Source organism: Ursus americanus, chromosome 26 (assembly GCF_024610735.1).
Source record: "Ursus americanus isolate L20-20 chromosome 26, mUrsAme1.1.p, whole genome shotgun sequence".
NCBI classification, from domain to species: domain Eukaryota; kingdom Metazoa; phylum Chordata; class Mammalia; order Carnivora; family Ursidae; genus Ursus; species Ursus americanus.
This window is the reverse complement of record NC_142152.1, coordinates 16,120,387-16,142,479: the sequence shown is the minus strand read 5'-3', so window position 1 is coordinate 16,142,479 and position 22,093 is coordinate 16,120,387. Positions and strand designations below refer to the sequence as shown.

The window sequence follows — 22,093 nt, the reverse complement described above, 5'->3', positions numbered from 1 at the left end:
GCCTTAAATATAAAGCCTGACAACCAAATTAAAATAAATGGCGAGAAAATTCAACAGAATCAATTTTCTTTTTTAGTGGGGAAGGAAACCTATGTCTGCCCTTGAACATACCTATTAATGAAACTTGAAGTGTAGAGGTGGGGGTTTTCTGATACCCACCGTGTGCTTTTCCCTATCACCACATGAACCCTTTTCTTATCAACTTGGTGACCCTCTTGACCAAAGCTCTAATGCTCAAAGGGGATCTCCAGGAGAAAGGAAATGGAATTCAGAATTTAGTCAAGGGGCACCTGGGTGGCTCGATGGGTTAAGCATATGCCTTCGGCTCAGGTCACGATCCTGGAGTTCTGGGATTGAGCCCTGCGTCGGGCTCCCTGCTCAGTGGGGAGTCGGCGTCTCCCTCTGCCTCCCCGCCCCCCCTGCCCACATGTGCTCGCGCTCTCACTCACTGTCTCAAATAAATAAATTAAAAAAAATTTTTTTTTAAAGAATTTAGTCAAAGCAGCACCTCTCCCTGCATCCACTTCTTAGTTCCTAGTGTTTTATAATTTGGATGGTGGGTGGAGAAGCCGGGTAGACCTAATTCCTCCCGTGGCACCAAGGACTTTGGGGTGCATTTACAGCACAGGTTCAGTGTGCCCTCTTAAATGATGCTGTCATTGCCTCACTCAGCTCTTGAGTGAGGCTTCAGAGGCTGAAGAAGAGCTTGACAGGAGATGGTACAAAGCTGAAGGGGTGAGGCATGAAAGATATCAGGGTTGCAAGCAGAATCTGTGTGATGGATTAGAAAACAGGTCAGTAGGAGACAGTATTGGTAATCAGCTACTTCTGCCTTGGCTCTTCTGTTTCTAAAGCATGGAAGACTTGATGCAATAGTAAAGGCAAGTAGTGAATGTAAGTATACACTTCAGGTATGATTAGAGTTCTTTTTGAAGGCATGTGGGAAATGATTTCCAAAGTTCATGTTTTGGAAAACGTCCATAAATAATTTCTAATAAAACAGAGTAACCCCTAATAAAACTCTGGTCAGAGAATTGGCCTAGCCCTAAAAACCGTATGTTGTTCTTGGGCATGCCCTCTCAGGACATCTGAACAGGAAACGAGTGAAGATGTAGAGATGGGCTAAAGGATAGAAAAGGTAGTTTATGCAGCGCTGCCTTTCAGACTGAAGGGTCAGACTTTTCACAGGTTGTAATGAGGAGGTTAAATTGAACCGAAACGAGATGGCATCACAACTGTAGCAAGTTAGCTATTAAAAGTTAATATGAAGAGGGGCGCCTGAGTGGCTCAGTCAGTTAAGCATCTGACTCTTGGTTTTGGCTCAGGTCATGACCTCAGAGTCGTGGGATCAAGCCCCACATTGGGCTCCACGCTGGGCATGGACCCTGCTTAGGATTCTTTCTCTCCCTCTGCCTCTTCCCCCACCCGCCTCCATGCCCCCACTTGCTTGCTAAAAAAAGTTAATATGAAGAAATGCCACCCAGCCTCAAAAGGGAATGCTTATTAGGCAGTGGAAAATTATTACCACTAGGATGTGATTTGTTTTTACTTGTTTACCTCTGAGTCTTTTACCTCTGTGCCATGTAAGTTTCCTCTTTATCTGTGTCTAGTGTTACAAAATAGAGATGAAGGCCATGACACCGTATCAGGAGAAGTTGGTGCCTTTTGGGAATTGGAAAGTATTTCCAGACATGGCACCGTACCTGTGTTACTGTTGCTCAGATCTGCCCTTACTGCTTTCTGACAACTGGCAGTCTTTCTAAGTAACCATTTCTAGGAAGGTGGGCACCCTCTGCGCCTGCCCAGTCATTTTGAGGTTCCCTACAGGATCAATAGGCTTCATTTCCTATCTTCATTTTCCCAGTATGATACACACAGAGCTTGGTGGAGGCAATAGAGAAACAGAAAGAGGTTATCTCTCACCCTCGGGTCCCTCTAGGTCAATAGCACAGCAAGGTTAAATGCCTCCCCATCAGGCTTCTTTCCAGAGAGTTGATGGCACTGATGTATCAATTGAGAACAGAGAGGACTCCTTCTGCTGGACAGTGCTTGGAGGTTACAGCTTTGGGTGGTCTAGACCCAGGTGATGTGTAACCTGGACACTTCAGCTGGGGTAAACACACATTGCTCACTAGAGATAACGTTTTTCTCTCCCTTCCAGTTACAGGTGCAGAATGGGCCTATAGGACATCGAAGTGAAGGGGAGCCGAGTGGCATCCCCACAGCTCTGGTGCTGCTGCCTGTGTTTGCCCTCACCGTGATAGCAGCCTGGGCCTTCATGAGATACCGGCAGCAACTCTGAAAAGCTTGCTCTCTTCCAGTCCTCCCACTAGAAGACACATTTCCTTTCCCTCTCACCCTCGTCCCCTGCCATTCTCCCATGTCCTTCCCTCTCTCTGCGTAGCCAGCACATCATTGAAAGAGACTGCTACCCAAGCAGGACCTCTCTGTCCAAATCTCCACATCCTCATATCTCATGGGAGAGTGAAGGCATCGTTTGAAAGAAGGCTGAAGAAAAGACATGCTTAGAACAAATGGGGAGTTACGTATTTTGCTAGGACTGCCAATAGAAGTTCAGCTACAATCCAAAGAGGGAAAGGTCCAGTCTTCCCATCAGCACGGGTGATACCTTTTTCTTAGCTGGCAAGCCTCAAAGGCCAGCTGTGTGATTGAAAGAAGAGAGGATTTTTCTTCTAATCATCTTCCTTGGGAAGTTTTTGTGGCCTTTATTTAATTGCTATCTACATACTTGGGTGCCTATATCAAACACAGGATAATGAGAGCATTTTTACTTTTGTAAAAAAGTAAATGCGTGCACATTCGCACGCACACGCACGGACACACGCACGGACACACACACATCCATACATGACAGTATAATAGTGATGCCTTATGGAGAATTAAAGAAGTGGAAAGCTGCTTTTGGTTTCAGGTTTCTGATAGAAGGGAAGTTCTTAATGGAAGAATTGGATATATAGCAGGAGTGAGACAGTGAGCCTTGAAAGAGGATGCCCAATCCGAGTCATTAAAAAAAAAAAAAAAAAAAGAAAACCGAAGCAACTAATTAAGGATCTTAGAACAGTATTTCTTCTCATAATAGCTATGCTGAAGTGGGGGTGAAATGTCATAATCCAGCTTTGGTGTGATCCATCTGTTCCCCACACCTCGAGATGTAAAGATAAATCTTACTTGTTCTCTGGGCTGCCCCAGTGAATTTTTTGGTACCTCACAGGCCTGTTAAAGGATCAGTTGGGATGATTGTCGGAGCTTTGGGGATGGGGCCAGACCAACCCAGGGAAAAAAACTCTAAAAGACAAAAGGGTAATGCCTCCAAGGTGGCCCCTGAACCGTCTCAGGCCATCTAACAGATTTTTTGGTTTCTAGTGACAGGCAAATTCTGAGAGAAGGAACTGCTCTCTGGCAGGGTAGACATGAAATCAGCTCTGCTTCTGATTCAGTTGAGAGAGTTTGGGTTGCGGGTTTTTTTGAAAGGCTCTAGGCATTGGCTATGGCTTCTAATAAACCATATTGCACGGAAGGGGAAGAAAAAGGTTTTTTTTGTTTGTTTTGTTTTTTAGTGGGTAGGGAAGTTTGGTGGCTGTTTCATGGGGAAACCTTGAGAGAAGGATACGGATGAATGGACGCTCAGGAATACCAAAGACATTAATGAGGTAGGAGCCATTCTGTTCATGTGATGTCAAACGTTGGTTTTAAACAAGCGCTAAGGAGAGCTAAACCAAGGCTAATTCTCTGGCTTTAAAAAAATCCTTTCCATCCTCCAAATATGTTGTCTAGACTGTAGGCCTTAGATAATCCTGACAGCATGAGTATGAAGACTTTCCCTGAGGCAACCAGTTGTGTCCAGTTTTTAGCTTGGACAATCCAGTTAGCATTTTACGGATGTTGACTAGACACCAGCTTTGTTAAGACCCTTCTACAAAGAGTGTCAGATTTATATTGCAGACAGCAAAAGGGAACGGTTCCTGAGAAGACACTTAAGAAAGTTCTATGGAGAAAGGAGACAAATGAAGGACCCTTGAGGAGCTCACAGTCTAGTTAGAGTTCATAAATAGATGAGAAGTTAAAAGTATATCATCAGGTTAAGTAACAGTTGAAAACAGTAAGAAATGGGAAAAGAAATTCAGAACACAACGTAGTAACAGAGAAGTGCAGGCAGCCATCACCACCCCCCCAACTCCAAAAAAGAGAGCTGCCACATAATGGCTTCAGGCCAGAGTGGGAGGGAAGGCTTTTAAAGGTACAAACCCTCGTAAGACCTTGCTTCTGGGCCAACCATTGGTATAGGGAGAAACTTGCTTTAAACAATCCTGGTAGGACTTAGGCCTTTAGACCTGAGTTGTTCAGTACCTTTGAGCCTCACTTAGATGGCTGCACCTGTAGGTCAGCAGAGACGCATGAACGCTATTCCAGGTCTCACCTTGACCAGCCCAGCCGTGCCGGCACAAGCCCTGCCGCCCTCCCTGTGTCTGGAGGCGTGTGCAGCAGCTTCTGCGGTGGGCCTGCTTCCCTCCCAGGGTTCATCTCAGGGTTTGGACATCAACGCCTGAGACGATCTTGAGACTTTCAGAATGAAATGACGAGCAGGAGGAAAGCTATCTAGTTTGTTTGTTTGTTTGTTGGTAGGTGTAAATAAAAAGGACACCTGTCCCCTTGTTGGTAGAAGGTTTGCTTGTTCAATAATAGGGATTCTTATGCACTTTAATAATTTAGGTTTTCTCTGGAATTAGCGAGCATTTTAAAGATCCATGACTAAAGTTTCAGGCACGTGTGCTATTCAGTTTTTATTTCTGATTGTCTAGAAAACTAAATTATTATCCTAGGTGAGGTCTCAGAGGTATGATATAGATAGATAATGAGGTATCTATTGTAAGTCGTTAAAAATTCATGGTCTTTATATATCGGATCTATTATTTCTTTCACTTTATAGATTGTATCTAATAGTCCCGCTACCTAAATTACTGTGCTTAAAGTTTTGAAAATTGAGTGCAAGTATTTTAAGACAATATACTTAAAACACTTCTCCTATTTATCATCTTATATTACATATATGATTTTAATAAGACATTGTTTGCTTCAGTTGTCTCCTTCTCCTGCCAAGTTTTAATCTGTGCTATTGATTTAACTTAATTATTCACACCGTCTAGCTATGTGTAATGGAAAAAGGAAATTAATATTTGTTACTGCGTTTCGTGCCAGGTAGTGTACTAAACCCGGGTGGGTACACTATTTTGTTCATCACTCACAACTCTCGAGATCTAAGTATTGTTAAAAAGACACTAAGGAGAAGAGAATAAATTACTTTTCCTAAGATTACATAGGTGGTAATGATAGAAATCAGGAAATAACCTAGGACTTGAGGCGCCACTCTCAATGATATTTCTCACTGGCCACGGCTCTCAAAGTGTGGTCTCTGGATAAAAGCATCGGCATCACTGGGGAACTTGTGAGAAAAGTAAGTTCTTGGGCTTCACCCCAGACCTACTGAATCAAACTGTGTACAGCACCCAGCAGTCTGTGTGTTAATAATCCCTCCAGGTGACTGATTTGCAGTAGAGTTTGAAAATCACTGCTCCCTGACAATAGTTGGACCCTTTTTCTCAGGTTAGAATCATCTGAAGAGCTTATAAATTCTGGTTCCCAGCCTGTACCTAGACCAATTAAATAAAATCTCTGGGATGGGACTCAGGCAGCAGTAAAATAAAGTTCATAGGTGGATTCCACTGTGCAGTGTCAGTAGACAATGCTCCGTGGCATTTAAATTATTAAATAAAAACAAAAAAATAATAAATTAGCAAATCACGCACAGGCATTTGCCCCAGGATAAAATGAGAATTTCGCTTGGGTCTTTTTCGAGCCCCGCTCCCTGTGAGTTTCTGCCCAAGTATAGATGTGGAATAAGAAATGGGGGTATTCTGCAGCTTCTTACTTGCTAAGGACTGACCAGCAAAATATATTAGCGTTTTAGTTTGTGCATCTGTTAAATAAATTAGAACCCAATCAAAAAACGTTGGAGCTAAAAGGGAGCAAGAAAGATTCTAGGATGAATCTATCTTAGAGATGAGAAAATCAAAGCTCAGAGAGGTAAACAACTCAGATCAAAGACTTTGTTGCAAAGATGCCCTTTCTGTCTCTTATTTATGTCTGGAATGGATGCACCACATGAACATAGAAGAAACTATCCTTTTTATCTCAACCCACTTCTCTCTCCTCTCTGGGCCTTGAATAGAGACTGGGGATTGCAAGCCGTCATGCAGAACCGGGAGATTCCACAGAAGAATCTACGAAAGCCCTAAGATAAAATTCAATCACATGAGTTCTCCTGTGACTAGTCCAGTAGTTCTAAACTAGAGAAGTGTGTTTTTTTGATGCTGGACATTGTTTTTATTGTGTAAATAGCAATTTAAACTATTATTTAAAGAAATGGAACAACATAAGAAACATTAGGTTGTCAAGTATGGGCCGGGGTGGGGAGTGGTATTCGTGTAATTTCATGTGGAGCCAATAAAGATTTTATTCTAGTCCATTTTAGTCAGAATTTATCTTTGGACAGATGAGGCTTTTTTCTTTCAGCACACGACTACCTATATATTGGGTGCTGATGATACAGAGACGCATGAGATCCAGTCACTCTAAGCTGAAACAGCTCATTATCTGAATGTGGGGGAGTATTCGTTGGTGATCTTAAAATATTTTGCTAACATCATCTAGAAATACAAGATTAAGTTATGAAGCTCTCAACCTCCTACCTATAATTGGTTCAGAGTTGGTTACTATCCTGGAATAAGCCCCTTTTGCTGTTTCTCTTTGATCTATAAGCAAATCTTTTTGAGACCAGCACTCACATCCCAAAGGGCAATTGTGATAAAAAAGAAGACTATTTTAAGGAATGCTGTTCTGATTGGAACCAGATTCTTAACTGCCATAGGCTCTTGCCTGATGTTGATAGTTACGCACAGATACACTATAAAGCTTGATGTGCTTACCCGATGCCCTTGGTACTGTAACGACCTATATCGTAGGAAAGTATTGCTGTGTCTAAAGGAGTTCTACAAATGCTAGGTCCCGTTTCCAAACGTTTTCCATGCTCTTCATGTTCTTTTTCTTTTTGCTAGGGGAAGAGAGTAGGGGAGAGGGCTGAAGTCTGTTTTGAAATGCAAGTCAATCATTAACAGAGTCGTTGACAAAAGAACTTCACTAAATTTATTAACCAATTATAGGAAAATGGGATGATCCCTCTTCCTAGTTTACAGATTTCCGAATTGAATCCCACTTTAATTCTGCATTTGCAATGCTGATTTGAATAGGAGTTTCTTATTCCTGAATATATGTGCGTTTTTACCCCCAGGCCGATTATTTCCCTTATGAATCCTGTTTTGCTTCCTTTCTACTTTGATCCTAGTTCACACTGCGTGCCTAGATCTAAACAGCAATCAGTTTCTCAGATCAAATAGATGCCCTGTTGCAACTTGGAAGACACAGGGACATAGAACCATATCTTCTAGAGAACATCGCCACAGATTAAACGTGTAAAAGAGGCCATTAAAATAGCTGATAATCTCTCCTAAACTTTGCTATTTGATACCAGAGATAGCAGATGAGAGAACAGTGTATCTGACTGTGCCTAGCTCATATTGGCATTCATAAAAACTTGCTGCATTTGTCAGCGAATCTTACAATCTTTTTTCCACCTTATTTTGGAGATTATTGAATAAATATCTCCTTATTTTTCTGTCATCTTCTTACCATAGCATCTCACAGAACAGTGGAAAGAGGAAGAAGTCTAAATGACCAGTTTGGGGCTTAGCTTTGATATAGGAGATAAGGATAAGGGTACATACAGTCGCCAACATTTACTATCTTACTTATATCCCCTCTCTCCCCGGAAAGCCTGACAACATATATAGAAGGCAGAAAAGGGTTTGTGCTGCAGAATGAAAAAGGGCTTGTCAGAACTGAATATTGACCTTTTGTCTAAGTTACTTCGCATATAGCTGACTTGGATATGAAGAGAAAAGGCAGTGTACCTTGGTCATCATTGCTCTGTCACATGACTTAAGCAAAGTTCAGACCCGAATGAAGTCCAAGGGCTAGTCTATCATTGTAGTGTGTACAGAATGGCCATTTTCTCCCTTGATGGGCAAAGAAGGTATGTTAGTTACCAATTATGTAACAAACCACTGCGAAACCTTGTGAGTTAAAACAATACTTTAATAATTTTTAAAAGATTCTGTGGGTTTCTGAGCGTTTCCTGCTGATACCATCTGGGGTCACATGCAGCTGCATCCATCTGATGGCAGAACAGGGGTGAGGGGTGGGTAGTCCAGAATGGCCTCACTTTGGCACTTAATGCTGGCTATTGGCTAGGGTGCCTTGATTCTTGACACATGGCCTCTCATCTGCCAATAGACTAGATCGAGCTCTTCACAGCATGGGGGGAGACCACATCTGGTCAAGTTTTGAAGCCAGACCAGAACTTTTTCTGTGCTCCTTATACTCCACCACATTGCTCTTGCTTGTGTGTTTAAGAGGAAAATAGTGTGTATAGAAGAATAACTTACTCATGGAACATTTATTTGCCAGAAGTCACAAAAAGTAGGGTCTCTTCAGGTGCAGATAGAAGACAGGGAATAAAAAAGGGTTGATAGTTTCCCCGATCTGTTTTGGATATGGGTATTAATAGAATAATTGAGGTATAGTAAGGCCAAAAGATCAGGAGACAACTGACATTGAAAAGATAGTTTGTTACACATGGTTCCCAAGAGAAGGGGACACACCATGCCATGGGGACCACAGAGGAAAACACTAGCATTGGTTGTAAGGCACTGGGAAAGGGAGGAGGCGCAGACAGGAGCTGTTCCTGTGGTTGCATGGGAAGGAACAGGCAATGCCAGGTAAATAGGGTTAGGATTGGCTGGTTTGAATAATTTTAGTGGTCTGTGTGGCATACCTAGTTGTCTGGTATCTGGCCTTGGGGTGATTAGGGCATGTGAATAATGACCCTGAGTGTGAGAGCGCCATAAAGGAGTATAGGCTCCGGATTGGTTGGTTCGTATTGGAAAAGTACACTTGCGAGAGAGTTGTTCACTATCTGTAAAAATCGGTTAACCCTGGAAGGAGCAGTCCCTTCAGGGTCAGCAAGGCCCCAGATGTCAAAACATTAAAATACAGAAAATAAAAAACCTAGTGAATACACATCCACTACTACTGTTGTGGGTTCTCTGTCCCTCTAATTTCTACCTTTACTCCCAAACCTACAGAAATGACTGAGATACCCAAAGGTAATCTGAACTCTCTAGAAAATAGCCAAGAACAAGGAAAGAAGCAATGACAACATTTTTTTTTTTAAACTCGAGCAATCAAGTATCACTAAACCCAGGAGCAAAAAGTCCTATTTTATTTGATTTAATTTTCTAACAAGCTTGGTTAGCCGGTTTCCTAATCCATAATAAATTACTAGTTAAAATTATGGCTGGTTTCACTGCCTGCTAGGGTCTGGCAATACGTACCCTCCAGGGCCCCTGAGCAGTTAATGGGGAGTGATTCTTCGATGTCACAACTTTCATCCATCCTCAAACACAGTGCAATTTCAAACTTTACGTGAGGCCAGTGGTTAATTAGGAACCACTTTATAGAAAAGAGGTTTTCAGTTAGCTTTTCTGGACAGCAACCACTAAAGCAAAGGATCATGATCTGTCTCCAGCCACGTCAAAGGACCCTGGGTACCCAGTGGGCCTTGGGCCCATTCAGTTTGGTGGCATGATGCTTTCAGCATTTTATTTGGTCTCTTACTGACTATTCCCCACCACCACATTGTTCTTTGAATCTTAGTCCAAACCACCATCCAATTTCATGTGGACTACTGCGTTAGCTTTCTAACTGCCCTCTTCACTAGCCATGTGTCCCCCTCCAATTTGCTTGCCTTAGACTAGAGATCCTGGTAAAATAGATTCAATCATGTCTTTCCTCTGCTTACAAATCCCCTCGAAGTTTCCCACTGCCCTTAGGATTCAGTCCACAATACTCAAAGTTCCTGCCTGCTTCTCTGAACTCATTTCACCCAACACTTAACCCTTTCTCTCTGATCCCTCCCCTCCCCGGCCTTTTGGTTACTCAGAAATGACAGACTCCCTGCTTAGTGGAAAGCCTGCTTCTCCCTCTCCCACTCCCCCTGCTTGTGTTCCCTCTCTTGCTGCCTCTCTCTCTCTCAAATAAATAAAATCTTTAAAAAAAAAGAAAAAAGAAAAAAATGCCAGTCTCTTCCCCTCATGGTCTTCAAACGAACTTTGAAGTTTGTGTGTTTTCTCCTCTACTGATTTTCTAATGAAATTCTTAACTTCATGTTATTTCTTCAGAAGCCTTCTGTTTAGTTTTCTTTTTTTTAAGATTTATTTATTTTTTTTAAAAAGATTTTAATTATTTATTTGAGAGAGAGAATGAAAGAGAGAGTGAGAGAGCATGAGAGGGGGGAGGGTCAGAGGGAGAAGCAGACTCCCCGCACTGAGCAGGAAGCCTGACGCGGGATTCAATCCTGAGACTCCAGGATCATGACCTGAGCTGAAGGCAGTCGTTTAACTGACTGAGCCACCCAAGCACCTTATTTATTTTAGAGAGAGGGAGAGCGTGAGCATGTGTGAGTGGGGGGGAGGGAGGGCGAGAATCTCAAGCATACTCCCCACTGAGCATGGAGCCCAACACAGGGCTCGATCTCACAACCCTGAGATCATGACCTGAGTCAAAATCAAGAGTCAGGGGACACTTAACTGACTGAGCCACCCAGATGCCCCAAAGCCTTCTGTTTTCAAGCTTGTCTAGCCCCAAGGGCACCCTCGGCTTGGTTCCCTTGCTACAGCCTGCACATCCCCTCCCCATCACCACGTGCTTCACGCATCTGCTCCCCACAGCCCTATCTGCCTCACCACAGAAGCCTCCACAAATTAGCCCTTTAACATCCAGCTTCTCCATCCCTTAGACCATCCGAATACCAACTTCTTATGCATTTACATTTTTTTTCAAGTTTGCTTCTTTTTTCTCATTGGTGCGCTAGTCTCCAATCATTCTTCTTGGACTTCTGATTTTTCCTTGGACATCAAATCTGTCAAATCTGGGGTTACACAGAAAATGATAATTTTTTGACAGACACCAATATGTACAGACAGTAAAATAACTTTGCACCCTGTCCTCATAAAAGTCAGGCTTTGAGAACTCAAATGCTTCCATAAACCTTCAAACAACTGGCAGGGGAAGTTGATATAAGCCCTATGATCATACAGGCAGAAGGAAAAGGCTCTTGGATTCATGAAATGGCAAATTCCTTTGAGGTACCAGTAAAGCTACCTATATAATAGTCCCCAAGAAGAACTTATAGAGAAGGAAAATTTTGCATGGAGATGGAGGTACAGGAAACAAGTGCTTCCCACTACTTTTTAAGTAGGTTAATGTAGAGCTTGTTTAAACAAGCATTCAACAAAAAGCAAATTCAAATAATTCAAAATAAAGTACAAAAAATCACATTAAAGGAGACCCATAGCAACACTGTTTATATGCCCATCCCCCAATCCTAAATTCTCTTTCATTGTATAACTGCTCCAGACTCTTGCCCATGAATCTACACAATTTTTTCCCAGCACTCCCCACTGTGCAGTTTAACTTAACCTCTCAGGCTAAATGCTCCCACCTTATTGCTTCGGTCCCCAGGTTTGCAAGGTGTCTCTTCTTTGAAGAGACTGGGGTGACAGAAGATTGGAGAAATACCTCCAAAATAGAATTTTTAGTCTCACTTTAATAAAGTTTATCCTGATCAGTCCAAAATCTCCCTTGGCTCAGCTCAGGTGATGCTTCTTTGGGGCACAGGGGATGGGAGGTTTGACTCATTTCCTCAGCCTCAGAACCAAAAATTAAGCCCCAACGTTCAAATTCAAACTCTGAAGTATCCTTCCCTCTCTCCTGTTTTCATCTTGCTTATATGCTATTTGGAGCAACAATGACTTTATACATGAAAACTGATAATACAGTGTGATAGTGTTCTGTGATATATATTAGTCAAAGGCCACTGGAGCTCTGAGAAGGGAGTAATTTATATTGCCTGTGGAGTAAGGGAGGCTTCAAGAACGTGTTGTCCTTGAAGCTGCATTTCGAAGATGTGGAAATTCATGCAATACTTAGGGAAAAATATCTCCTCTAAGATGGAGTATGGAGTGAATGAAGAAGAGTCACAGAAAAGGCAGGCCATTAAAAAGGACCTTAAATTCCTTGTGAAGAAAATTGGAGTGACTAGTGTAGGCAAACAACAAACAAACAAAACCAACCAGGAGAATCTCATCGCTTAAGCTTTTTAGATAACTTTTCAGCAGAGTGGAAGACAGACTTAAGAATCACAATTAAGGTACGTTTGTTTTTTGGGTTTTTTCATATTTGACCCAGTAGGCCTATGGATATGGGTGTTATTACAGCTGGTGAAAGGTAGAGCTCGAGTTTCTCCTCTGAAGACCACTTAGGGATGACTTCAATAGGTGGAAAGATGACAAAGGATTAAACCAGGAACATTTCAGTGGTAACAGAGGCAAGGACAGACGGGAAGATCTCAGGGATAACATGGGAAATGTTACTCCATGTCACCTGTATTTTATACTATTATGTCATCCCAAGTAGTACTAGGTAGGTGAGGCTTTCTCTGACTCACCCTGGCAAATGGCACGTGGGGGGTGTTTCCTAAGTAACTATTGTGCTTAAGGCACGTGTTCATTTGCCCATTAAACTGCCCCCTTCTTAAAGGCAGGGATTATATCTTTTCATCTCTGTTTCCCTTGAACCTTCTAATGACCTGCAAAAATATATGCTGGAGGGTTGCAGAATGAGTGGAAAACAAACACTCATAAATGAAGACTACAGGCTACCTAGTGGTTAAAGCACTAGCATTAAAGGATCAGTGATATCAAGGCACTACACTGCCATTCAACCTTCCCTTTCGTGGTGATTTATTTATTTCTAAATCTTTATTAAACTGGTAAACTCCCCATCCCACAAACAGCCAGAGTACCAGAAGCTGCAATATTGGCTCCAAAGTAACTTTTTTTTCTTGGCTGATTTTATAGAGCGGTTATGTGCTAGGGAACATCAGAAGACGTTGGCCAAGACCCAGACCTGGCAGGTATCGGTTTCCACATCACTTGATGAGGACTACAAACACGGCTTCAGTCCCAAGTCCCGACTGCAAACCAGTGTGCCGGAACCAAAGGGCCGATAGTCGAATTTCCACCCGAACGCGCGAGTGTGTTACGACGCATCGATTGCTTTTGTCTGGCGGAGGCCTATTGGGGGAGGACCGACCACCGGGAGGCCAAGGAAAGGAGGCGAGTCAAGGACTGCTTCCTGCGGAGGGAGCTTGGATTCGGGAGGCCGTGCTGGGCCTGTTGAGCTAGGCGTCCGTGCACGTGGGAGAGTTCAGTCATGTCTGTACATTCGGTGATGCGCTCCCTGCGCAAGAACAAGACGCTTCGGTACGGAGTCCCCATGCTGGTGAGCGCAGGGAGGAGAACGTGCGGGGCGGGATTCCGGAAGGGGCGGGCGTCTAGGTCGGCTGGGTCCCGGCGGCCGGGATCTGGGAGGCTGGAGGCGGGAGGCAGGGAGCAGCAGCCTGGGCGGGGAGGGGGCTGGTGGGAGGTGGCGGTCTTAGGCCTCTCCTTTCGCTGATGCCAGGTCTCCAGTTCCCCTTTTACCCTCCCTGGTAGTTACCAGGGTGTGCGTCAGAGAGCGATGTCAGAACCAGGTTTTACACCGGGTCTGGGTGATTACTAAAGTGACATTTTTAACCCCGTGCTACACCTGGATGGTGCTGTGGATCGTTGGAACTAGATGTATTTACTTAATTTGTACAATTTCGGGCATCTCCACGTTTCAGCTTCCTGGTTTGTGAACTGGTTGAATTCTTCCCGGGTTGTCGTTAGGAGTTAAATAAAACTTTGTGAAAATGGAGTGTTTAGCACGGTGCGTGCCACATTGCAGCAGCCTTCAAAAGGTCGCTGACTTAGAATTGATCATTTTGAAGCACATTGAGTGTACTTTTGGTGTTTATATATTTGCGTCCTGTCCGACACTGAGCTCCCTGAGGATCTCATTCGTCTAAAAGATACAGGTTGAGGTTGACATAACACAAACCAGAATTGGAATCCAGCCATATAATTCCTCTCCTTCCCCCCCCCCCCCCCCGCTGTTTCACCTTGGCTAGTTATTTTGCTTCAGCAAGCCTTGATGTGATAGTAAATGAGACAATTTCAATAAAGCGTGTGGACAAAAGCCACTTTTCTTTTTAAATACCTAACAGTTTAATCCTTTATGTGAATATTGGTATAGGTGAAGTTAACAGCTTTTGCATTTAAACAGAACGAAAGGAGAGAAGTATCTTTATTTGTGTAGATGACAGGACAAGTGTAAAAACTATCCTCTCTATAGATTCCTCTGCCCCCAGATGGAGATCCATTCAGCAGCATTGCGATTGTGGTCACTAACTTGAGGTCACCTTCATGTTCCAATGAAAGCCAATTTGATTTTGTTTCTTATTTTTCAGAATCACCAAAGCTGCGATATTGAAACCACTAGTGTTGAAGTACCTTCTAGGTACTTAGGGGTTTCCTCTTTTGTTTTATTTCAGGGAATGGAAAGTGCCCCAGTAGCCTTTTCCCCAAATGTGTTACTCTGTACTGGTCTCTATCTATACCGGACCTAGAGGACCATGTTTCAAAATATGAATCCTAAACATATAAATAAATTGAAGAGGAAAATGTTGAATTCAGTACTCTGAAACCAAACACTACTGGAAAGAACTCAAAAGATACATCGTCCTCATCATGTATCAGTTGCATATGCCATAATTACTACACTACATTTATCTTCAAGCTGAAATTATTTCCTCTCTTGGATAACTACTAATGCTTCATGGGACATACAGACTTTGAACACCAGGTATATGCAAATACTGCCCTCCTTCCGTTTTTGTCCAAACTACTTGAGGAAAGAGAATATACTTGTTTCAGCTTCCACACTGCCCATTTAGTCAGAATTTACCTTTCTAATCTGACCAGTGACCTACTGGTTCCTACACACCAAAAAATTAGCCCATTTAAAGCGTTCGGTTCAGCGTTTTTAGTATATTCACAGAGTTATGCGACTATCACCACTGTCTAACTTTACAATAATTTCATCATCCCAGAAGAGACACCATGCTCATTAGTAGTCACTTCCTATTTTCTCCTCCCTCTCCTCCCACCTAGGCAACCGCTAATCTACTTATGTCTATAGATTTAATAGCACAATATGACATGTGGTCTTTTGTGACAGACTTCTTTCAATTAGCGTAGTGTTTCCAAGATTCATTCATGTTGTAACATGTATCAAAACTTCATTTGTTTTTATGGCTAAATAATAGTCCATCATTTGGATAGACAGTTTTTTTAATCTTAATCCTATCCTATTTATTTATCATTATATTTATCCATTGATGAACATTTTAGATTGTTTCCATTTTTTGGCCATTTTGAATAATGTTGCTACGAACATTCACGTACAAGTTTTTGTATGGATGTATGTTTTCATTTCTCTTAGGTATGTACCTAGTGGTAGAATTGCTGGGTCATGTGATACTACATGTTTAACATTTGGAGGAACTGTCAAGCTATTTCCCGGAGGGGCTCCGTCATTTTACAGTCCCACCATCAATGAATCCTCCACATCCTTGTCAACACTTATGACTGTCCATCTTTTTTATTATACCCTTCTCGGTGGATGTGAAGGTATCTCATTGTGGTTTTGATTTGCATTTCCCTTATGGCTAATGATATGGAACCTACTTTGATATGGTTATTGGTCATCTGTATCTCTTTTTTGGAGAAATGTTTATTCAAATCATTTGCCCATTTTTAAATCGGGCTGTTTTTCTTTTTATTGGGTGGAGATTTCCGTAAACACCTGGAAACAGTCAATCTTTGTCGAGGGGCTCTGGGTGCTTGTTTTGGTGTGTCTTCAGCACTTAGCCGGGCAGGTTACAACTCTGCCTTGAGCTTTTATTTCCTGCTTGCTCAGAAACTCCGGGTTAGCCACAGGCACGTGTTTAAGGCCTTCTCAGGTCTTTCCTGAGCTTACTTACGTACCACTCTGTGCATGGGCACAGTTCTGTCCATGAACATTTCCTACTAGATTCTCAAGAATATGCTTGAACTTTTCAGAGTCCCCTGTGGATACCTTATTTCTCATATTTTCCTTTTAAGGTTTTTGGTTAGACTGTTATTTGCCCTGTTGCCTACCACCTCAGGCAGGCATGATGTTAAACAATTGCATCTGAATTTTTTCAACAAACACTTCCTGGGAGAAGTCTGTTGGTACTGGTTGAGCTCTAAGTCAGGAAAACTGAAGACAGCCTTGTGACTGAGGTTTCCATTGGGCCACCAGATTTGGTCAAGCAGAGACAGTTCTCAGGGAATAAGATTTTAAGGAGCTCCAACTCCATTCTGCCCCTTTAAAGGTGACTTCTTGGGGCGCCTGGGTGGCACAGCGGTTAAGCGTCTGCCTTCGGCTCAGGGCGTGATCCCGGCGTTATGGGATCGAGCCCCACATCAGACTCCTCCGCTATAAGCCTGCTTCTTCCTCTCCCACTTCCCCTGCTTGTGTTCCCTCTCTCGCTGGCTGTCTCTATCTCTGTCGAATAAATAAATAAAATCTTTAAAAAAAAAAATAAAGGTGACTTCTTTGTACCATGATTACATTCTGTTTGTTTTCATGGTTACCATGGAGCTGGGGTGGAGAGGGGGAATAAAAATGCCACCAAGCTTTCTGTTCTTACTGAAAGGCAGTCTTCTTCTTAAGAAAATGTTCCCAACATTACTGCAAGTCTTTGCTTAATTTTCAAATTTCTGAAAAAGTTGATTTGAGAACTTTTGCCAGTTTTTTTCATTGCTTTGATGGAGAAGATTTTTGGAGATTCTTAGTCTGCCATTTCACTGATGTCACCTTTTGGTTCTTTTTTTCATGTGTTTCGTGAGATTTTGTAATATTTCATTTGTTTTAAGAACTTCTGTTACTGATCTCTGAAGCATTTTTATAATGATTCCTTTAAAATCTTTGTTAGATCATGGGGCACCTGGGTGGCTCAGTCGGTTAAGTGTCCAACTCTTGGTTTCGGCTCAAGTCATGGTCTCAGGGTCCTGAGATCGAGCCACATCCAGCTGGTGTGGGCTTGGGGCTCCCTGCTCAGTGGGGAGTCTGCTTCTCCCTCTCCCTCTGCCTCTGGCCCTCCCCAACAGGTGCGGGTGCGGTGCTCTCTCTCAAATAATAAATCTTAAAAAAAAATAAAATCTGTCAGATCATTCCAATATCTGGTTTATCTGCATATTAATATCTCTTGATAGTATTTTCTGATTCAACTTGCTGTTTTCCTGATTCTTGCTATGACAAGTGAGTTTTTATTGTATCGTGGACATTCTGAATATTAGGTTAGGAAACTCTGTATCCTATTTAAGTCTTCTACTTTAGCAAGCAGTCACCATGCTAGACTTGGCTTGTAGGTAGTAGCACACTATTTTGGGCTTTCTTTCCAATGATAATTTAGGTTCCAGAGCCCTTGCAGTGCTATTCTGGTCTGCTTTGTTTGTTTACCTGGTGCTGCTTTGTTCCCCTGGTGCCTGCTTGATCCCTTCTAAAGGTGGAGTGTTAGTAATCAACATGTGAATATTTTTAAAATTATAGGATTGATTGAAATCACAAAAGAAATTAATGTAGCTAGAGAAGACCAATCATTGTGCCCTGGGGTTCTCCAGCATTAGGGGGTTGAATGTACAGGAAGAACCAATAAAGGACACTAACAAATATTCTCAGGTAAAAGAAAAACCAGGTTTAAGGGAAAAGGAGGAAAGTGATCAACTGTGTCAAATTTTGCTCATGAAATAAGATGAGAGCAGAGAGTTAACCATTGGATTTGGTAACGTGGATGTCTTTGATGGTTGGAATGGGTCTAAGAGAGAGTGGGAGGACAGTGAGCATCAACAACTCCTTTGAGAAATTTTAGTGCAGATAGGAACAAGGAAAGAGGATAGTAATGTGAGGAAGTGAGGTCTAGAGAACTTTGTTAATAAGCGGGAGAAATAATAGCATTTTTTATGATGAATCATGTGGTAGTGAGCAAGATTTTCATGGTACAGGAAACAAGAGAATTGATGAATCAGGGTCCTTCGATAGATAAGATGATATGGGATCTATTGCACAAATGAAGATATTTAGTGAGGAGTGTAGATACTGTGGTAATGAGTGGTAGGTGGTGCAGTGCAATTCTGACCCTAATCAGAATTAGCACAGACTTAACAGAGTAAGGGAATAGTCCTTCATGAAACGCCCCTTATTTCAGACACCAGCTGAAAGCTCTGGGATTCTTAGACCACCTGTGCTTCTGATCAACTGGTTATAAATTCATGGGTTCCTATTAACACTCTCAAGTTCAATAATTCTCTAGAGTGACTCACAGAACTCAGGAAAGCACTATACTTACAATTATAGTTTTATTATGAAGGGTACAAATTAGGAAAAGCCAAAGGAAGAGACCCACAGGGTAAGGTCTGAAAAGGTCCCAAAAGCAGAGTTTCCATGTTTTCCTCCTGTGAAGTTAGGGCATGCCACCCTCCCAGCACATTGGTGTGTTCACCAACCAGGAAAATCAAGTAAGCTTCAGTGTCCATAGTTTTTTTAAATTGGGGTTTCATTATCCAGGTATGGTTAATTGAATCATTAACTATGTAAGGGAACTCAGTGTCCACCCCATCTCCTTGGAGGTCAGGTTGATACCATATGGCTTAAAACCCCACCCCTCTAGTCACATGGTTGATCATGCCAGCATGGCCTGCCTGTATACTGCAACTATCTGGGGGCCTACCATGAGTCATTAGCATAAACTCATTAGGCCTCATTAGCATAAACTCAGGTGTGGTCCTAGGGGCCCACCATCAATAACAAAGATACTCCTGTCACTCAGGAAAGTCCGAGTTAGTACCTCCCTCTCAGGAACCCAAGACAAAGATCAGACGAATTCTTCATTATGTAACATGTGGGTGCTGTGATTGCAGTAGTTCCAGAAAGAGGTGATGGTGGCCTGGACTAGAGTATTAGAAGAAGGTAGAGTCAGAAATTGTCAGATTCAAGAAATATTTTGAAAGTAGAGGTGACAGAACTCAGGGATGGATTAGATATGAGATATGAATGAGAGGAGCTTATGATGATTACAAAGAAGTTTGCTTGAGCTGTTGGATGAAAGCAGTTGACATTTACTGGGATTTGAAAGATTGGGGCAGAAAGAGTATTGGGGTAAAAGTCGAGGGTTTTTTAAAATGTTAATTTATGTATATCTGTTAGACTTTTTTTTTTTTTTTTTTTTTAAGATTTTATTTATCTGAGAGCATGGCGGGGAGGGGCAGAGAGAGAGGGGGAAGCAGACTCCCCGAAGATGGCCCAGTGTGGGCGGATCCCGGGACCTGGAGATCATAACCTGAGCTGAAGTCAGATGTGTAACCAACTGGTCCACCCCGGCGCCCCGTTTATCTGTTAGACTTGCAAGTGGAGGTGTCAAATAGGAAGGCAGGTTTCAGTTTAGTGGGATGCCTCCCATTGAAAATGTGCATTTGGAGGTTGTTAGGTTCTAGAGCCTATTTGAAGCCATGAAATTGGATGACATCAGCTGTGGACTTAGTGTTGGTTTTGAATAGTTAGAAGAAATGTGAAGATTTGAGCCTTTTGGGATACTCCCAACATTTTGAGGTTGGGAAGATGAGGAAGAATGAATAAAAGGAGACTGAAACAGTTACGAAAGCCAGGGATGTGTCTTTTCATTGAAACACAAAGACAAAGGTTATTTTGCTTATACAAATTAATTCTTACATATTGACATTGCCAGATATTAGCTGCTTATATATAACAGATATGTTTCCTGATTTGTTGTCTTTTGATTTTGTGTTGTTTTTATTTCATTTATTTGTCAGGATAGACATTTAAAATTTTTATGTGGTCAAACTTACTGGGTTTTAAAATTTATAGCCTCAAGGTTTTGTTAGCATTTCAACTTCAAAATTGTAAAGTTTTATATTTTACAATGTTTTCTATCTTTGTATTTCCTTATTTGGTAATATTAATATGTTGACATAAAAAGGAAGGTAGGGATCAAACTTTATTTTTATCCAAATTGCTAGACTTTTACAGCTTTAGGATTAGGGGTGAAAGCCCATTAGATTATTGGAGGAGGTGATAAAGCAGCAATGACAGTTGGAGGGATCTTTTAAGGTTTGCCATATATTGAGAAGTGCGGTGTATTTTATGAGATTCTTTTATTAGTTGGGTGAGAAAATGGAGAAAAATGCTGTCTAGTTAGCTTATTTTGCAAACACATAAAATTGAAAGAATTCTGGTCTTGAAGAAATGAGGCCAGAATTTAATTCCTGGCTTTACTCAGGGTAATCACAGGCAAGTCATGTAGGTGCCTGTGCTTTTATTTCCTCTTCTGTTAAATGGATTTTTTTCTTAGCTTCTTTTGTAAGATCAACTAATATAATGCTCGTGATGATGTTATTTAAACCATAAGGTGGAATACAAGTAATGGGGGGGCACCTGGGTGGCTCAGTTGGTTGAGTGTCCAATTCTTGGTTTCTGCTCAGGTCATGATCCCGGGGTCATGTGATCAAGCCCCACATTGGGCTCTGCGCTCAGCGCTTAGCACAGAGTCTGCTTGTCTCTCTCCCTCCCTTTGTGCTCCCCCCCAAAAATGAATAAAATCTTTAAAAATGAACAAACAAGTAATGGGGTACTGACTTTGGTATTTGGTAATATGATAAAATGTTTCCTAGTGACTGTCCATACTGCATCTACTCTGAACAGATGAATGGTAACTCACCAGGAAAATAAAGTATTGCATCACTTTTGGCATTAATCTGTAGATAGACTGAATTCTGCCCTTCTATTTTGTTTAATTGTTTCCTTTCTTTGTTTCAGTTGCTGATTGTTGGAGGTTCTTTCGGTCTTCGTGAGTTTTCACAAATCCGCTATGATGCTGTGAAAATTAAAGTAAGGACGGTAATTGGAGTTCGACATGTGGCTGCATAGGCGGTTGTTCTGGTTTAGATGTGTATACCACACTCTGTACTAAGCAGTCTGAGTTTTGTCTAATTTTTCAAGGGGTTGTATGATCTTTGGGCTCTTTCTTATTCTTTAAGACAACATGAATGATCATATGGAAGTGAATCATGAAATGTAAAGAATTTAGTTATCTTATTCATAGAAAATTTGCAATACTGCATTCTCCCATAAAATGTATTCAGTGGAGTTGTTTTTAAAAAAGGACTTAAAAGGGACTGAACAATGTTCGATAATGTCACTCCCATTATATTACTCCAATTATAAATTAGCTATTTCATATTAATACCAGTAATTTCATAAATTATGTTGATATATAAAGTATACTGATATTACTAATACTGAAGGAAAGGAAAATTATTTTTCATTACAAATAATGATATCTTTTTAGGTATAATATGTTTATATATTATATATAAACTTTTATATTTATATATAAATATATGTAAAATTTATTTTGCGGGCGAGGAAACTGAGGCTCAGAGAGCCTCAGTAACTTACCTATGGTTACATGGCTATTTAGAGGTAGTGCTAGGATTTTCACCCTCTTTGATTCAGTTACTAACAAATTTAGGCCAAGTGTTAGATACAAACTCTAGTTATTTAACTCTGATTAATTCATTCAGAAGTATGTTGTTTTTGTTTGTGGCCACATGTGATATTTGAGTTTTTTCCCAAGTTTTATATATATATATAAAACCTATGTACATATATGTATAATTTCTTATATACATATATATAATATTTTATATATAAATTTTCTACCAATATTATTGAGATCCTCTAATGAAATATATATTATATAATATATATTAACTATATTAATAAATAATTATTGGTATGAAATTACAGAGTATTAAAGGGACCTATTCAATTTTCTCAGTAAATTTTATAGTTTAAGAGAAACACCAACTCCAAC

General features: G+C 41.3%; 2 protein-coding genes across 3 annotated transcripts in view; both read left to right on the top strand.

The window, feature by feature from the left end:
• Positions 1 to 3,051, top strand: part of SYNJ2BP (synaptojanin 2 binding protein) — a 34,365-nt gene extending 31,314 nt beyond the window's left edge. The window contains exon 4 of the mRNA XM_045807922.2: positions 2,162 to 3,051. Coding sequence (XP_045663878.1) covers positions 2,162 to 2,302 — 141 coding nt within the window. The 3' untranslated portion in view covers positions 2,303 to 3,051. The remainder of the gene's footprint in view (positions 1 to 2,161) is intronic.
• A 10,263-nt stretch (positions 3,052 to 13,314) lies between these two features.
• Positions 13,315 to 22,093, top strand: part of COX16 (cytochrome c oxidase assembly factor COX16) — an 82,446-nt gene continuing 73,667 nt past the window's right edge. Inside the window, exons 1-2 of one of the 2 annotated variants that reach the window (XM_045807925.2) lie at positions 13,315 to 13,536; positions 21,034 to 21,105. In XM_045807925.2, coding sequence (XP_045663881.1) covers positions 13,468 to 13,536; positions 21,034 to 21,105 — 141 coding nt within the window. In that variant the 5' untranslated portion in view covers positions 13,315 to 13,467. The remainder of the gene's footprint in view (positions 13,537 to 21,033; positions 21,106 to 22,093) is intronic. The other variant, XM_045807924.2, reaches the window with a different exon arrangement.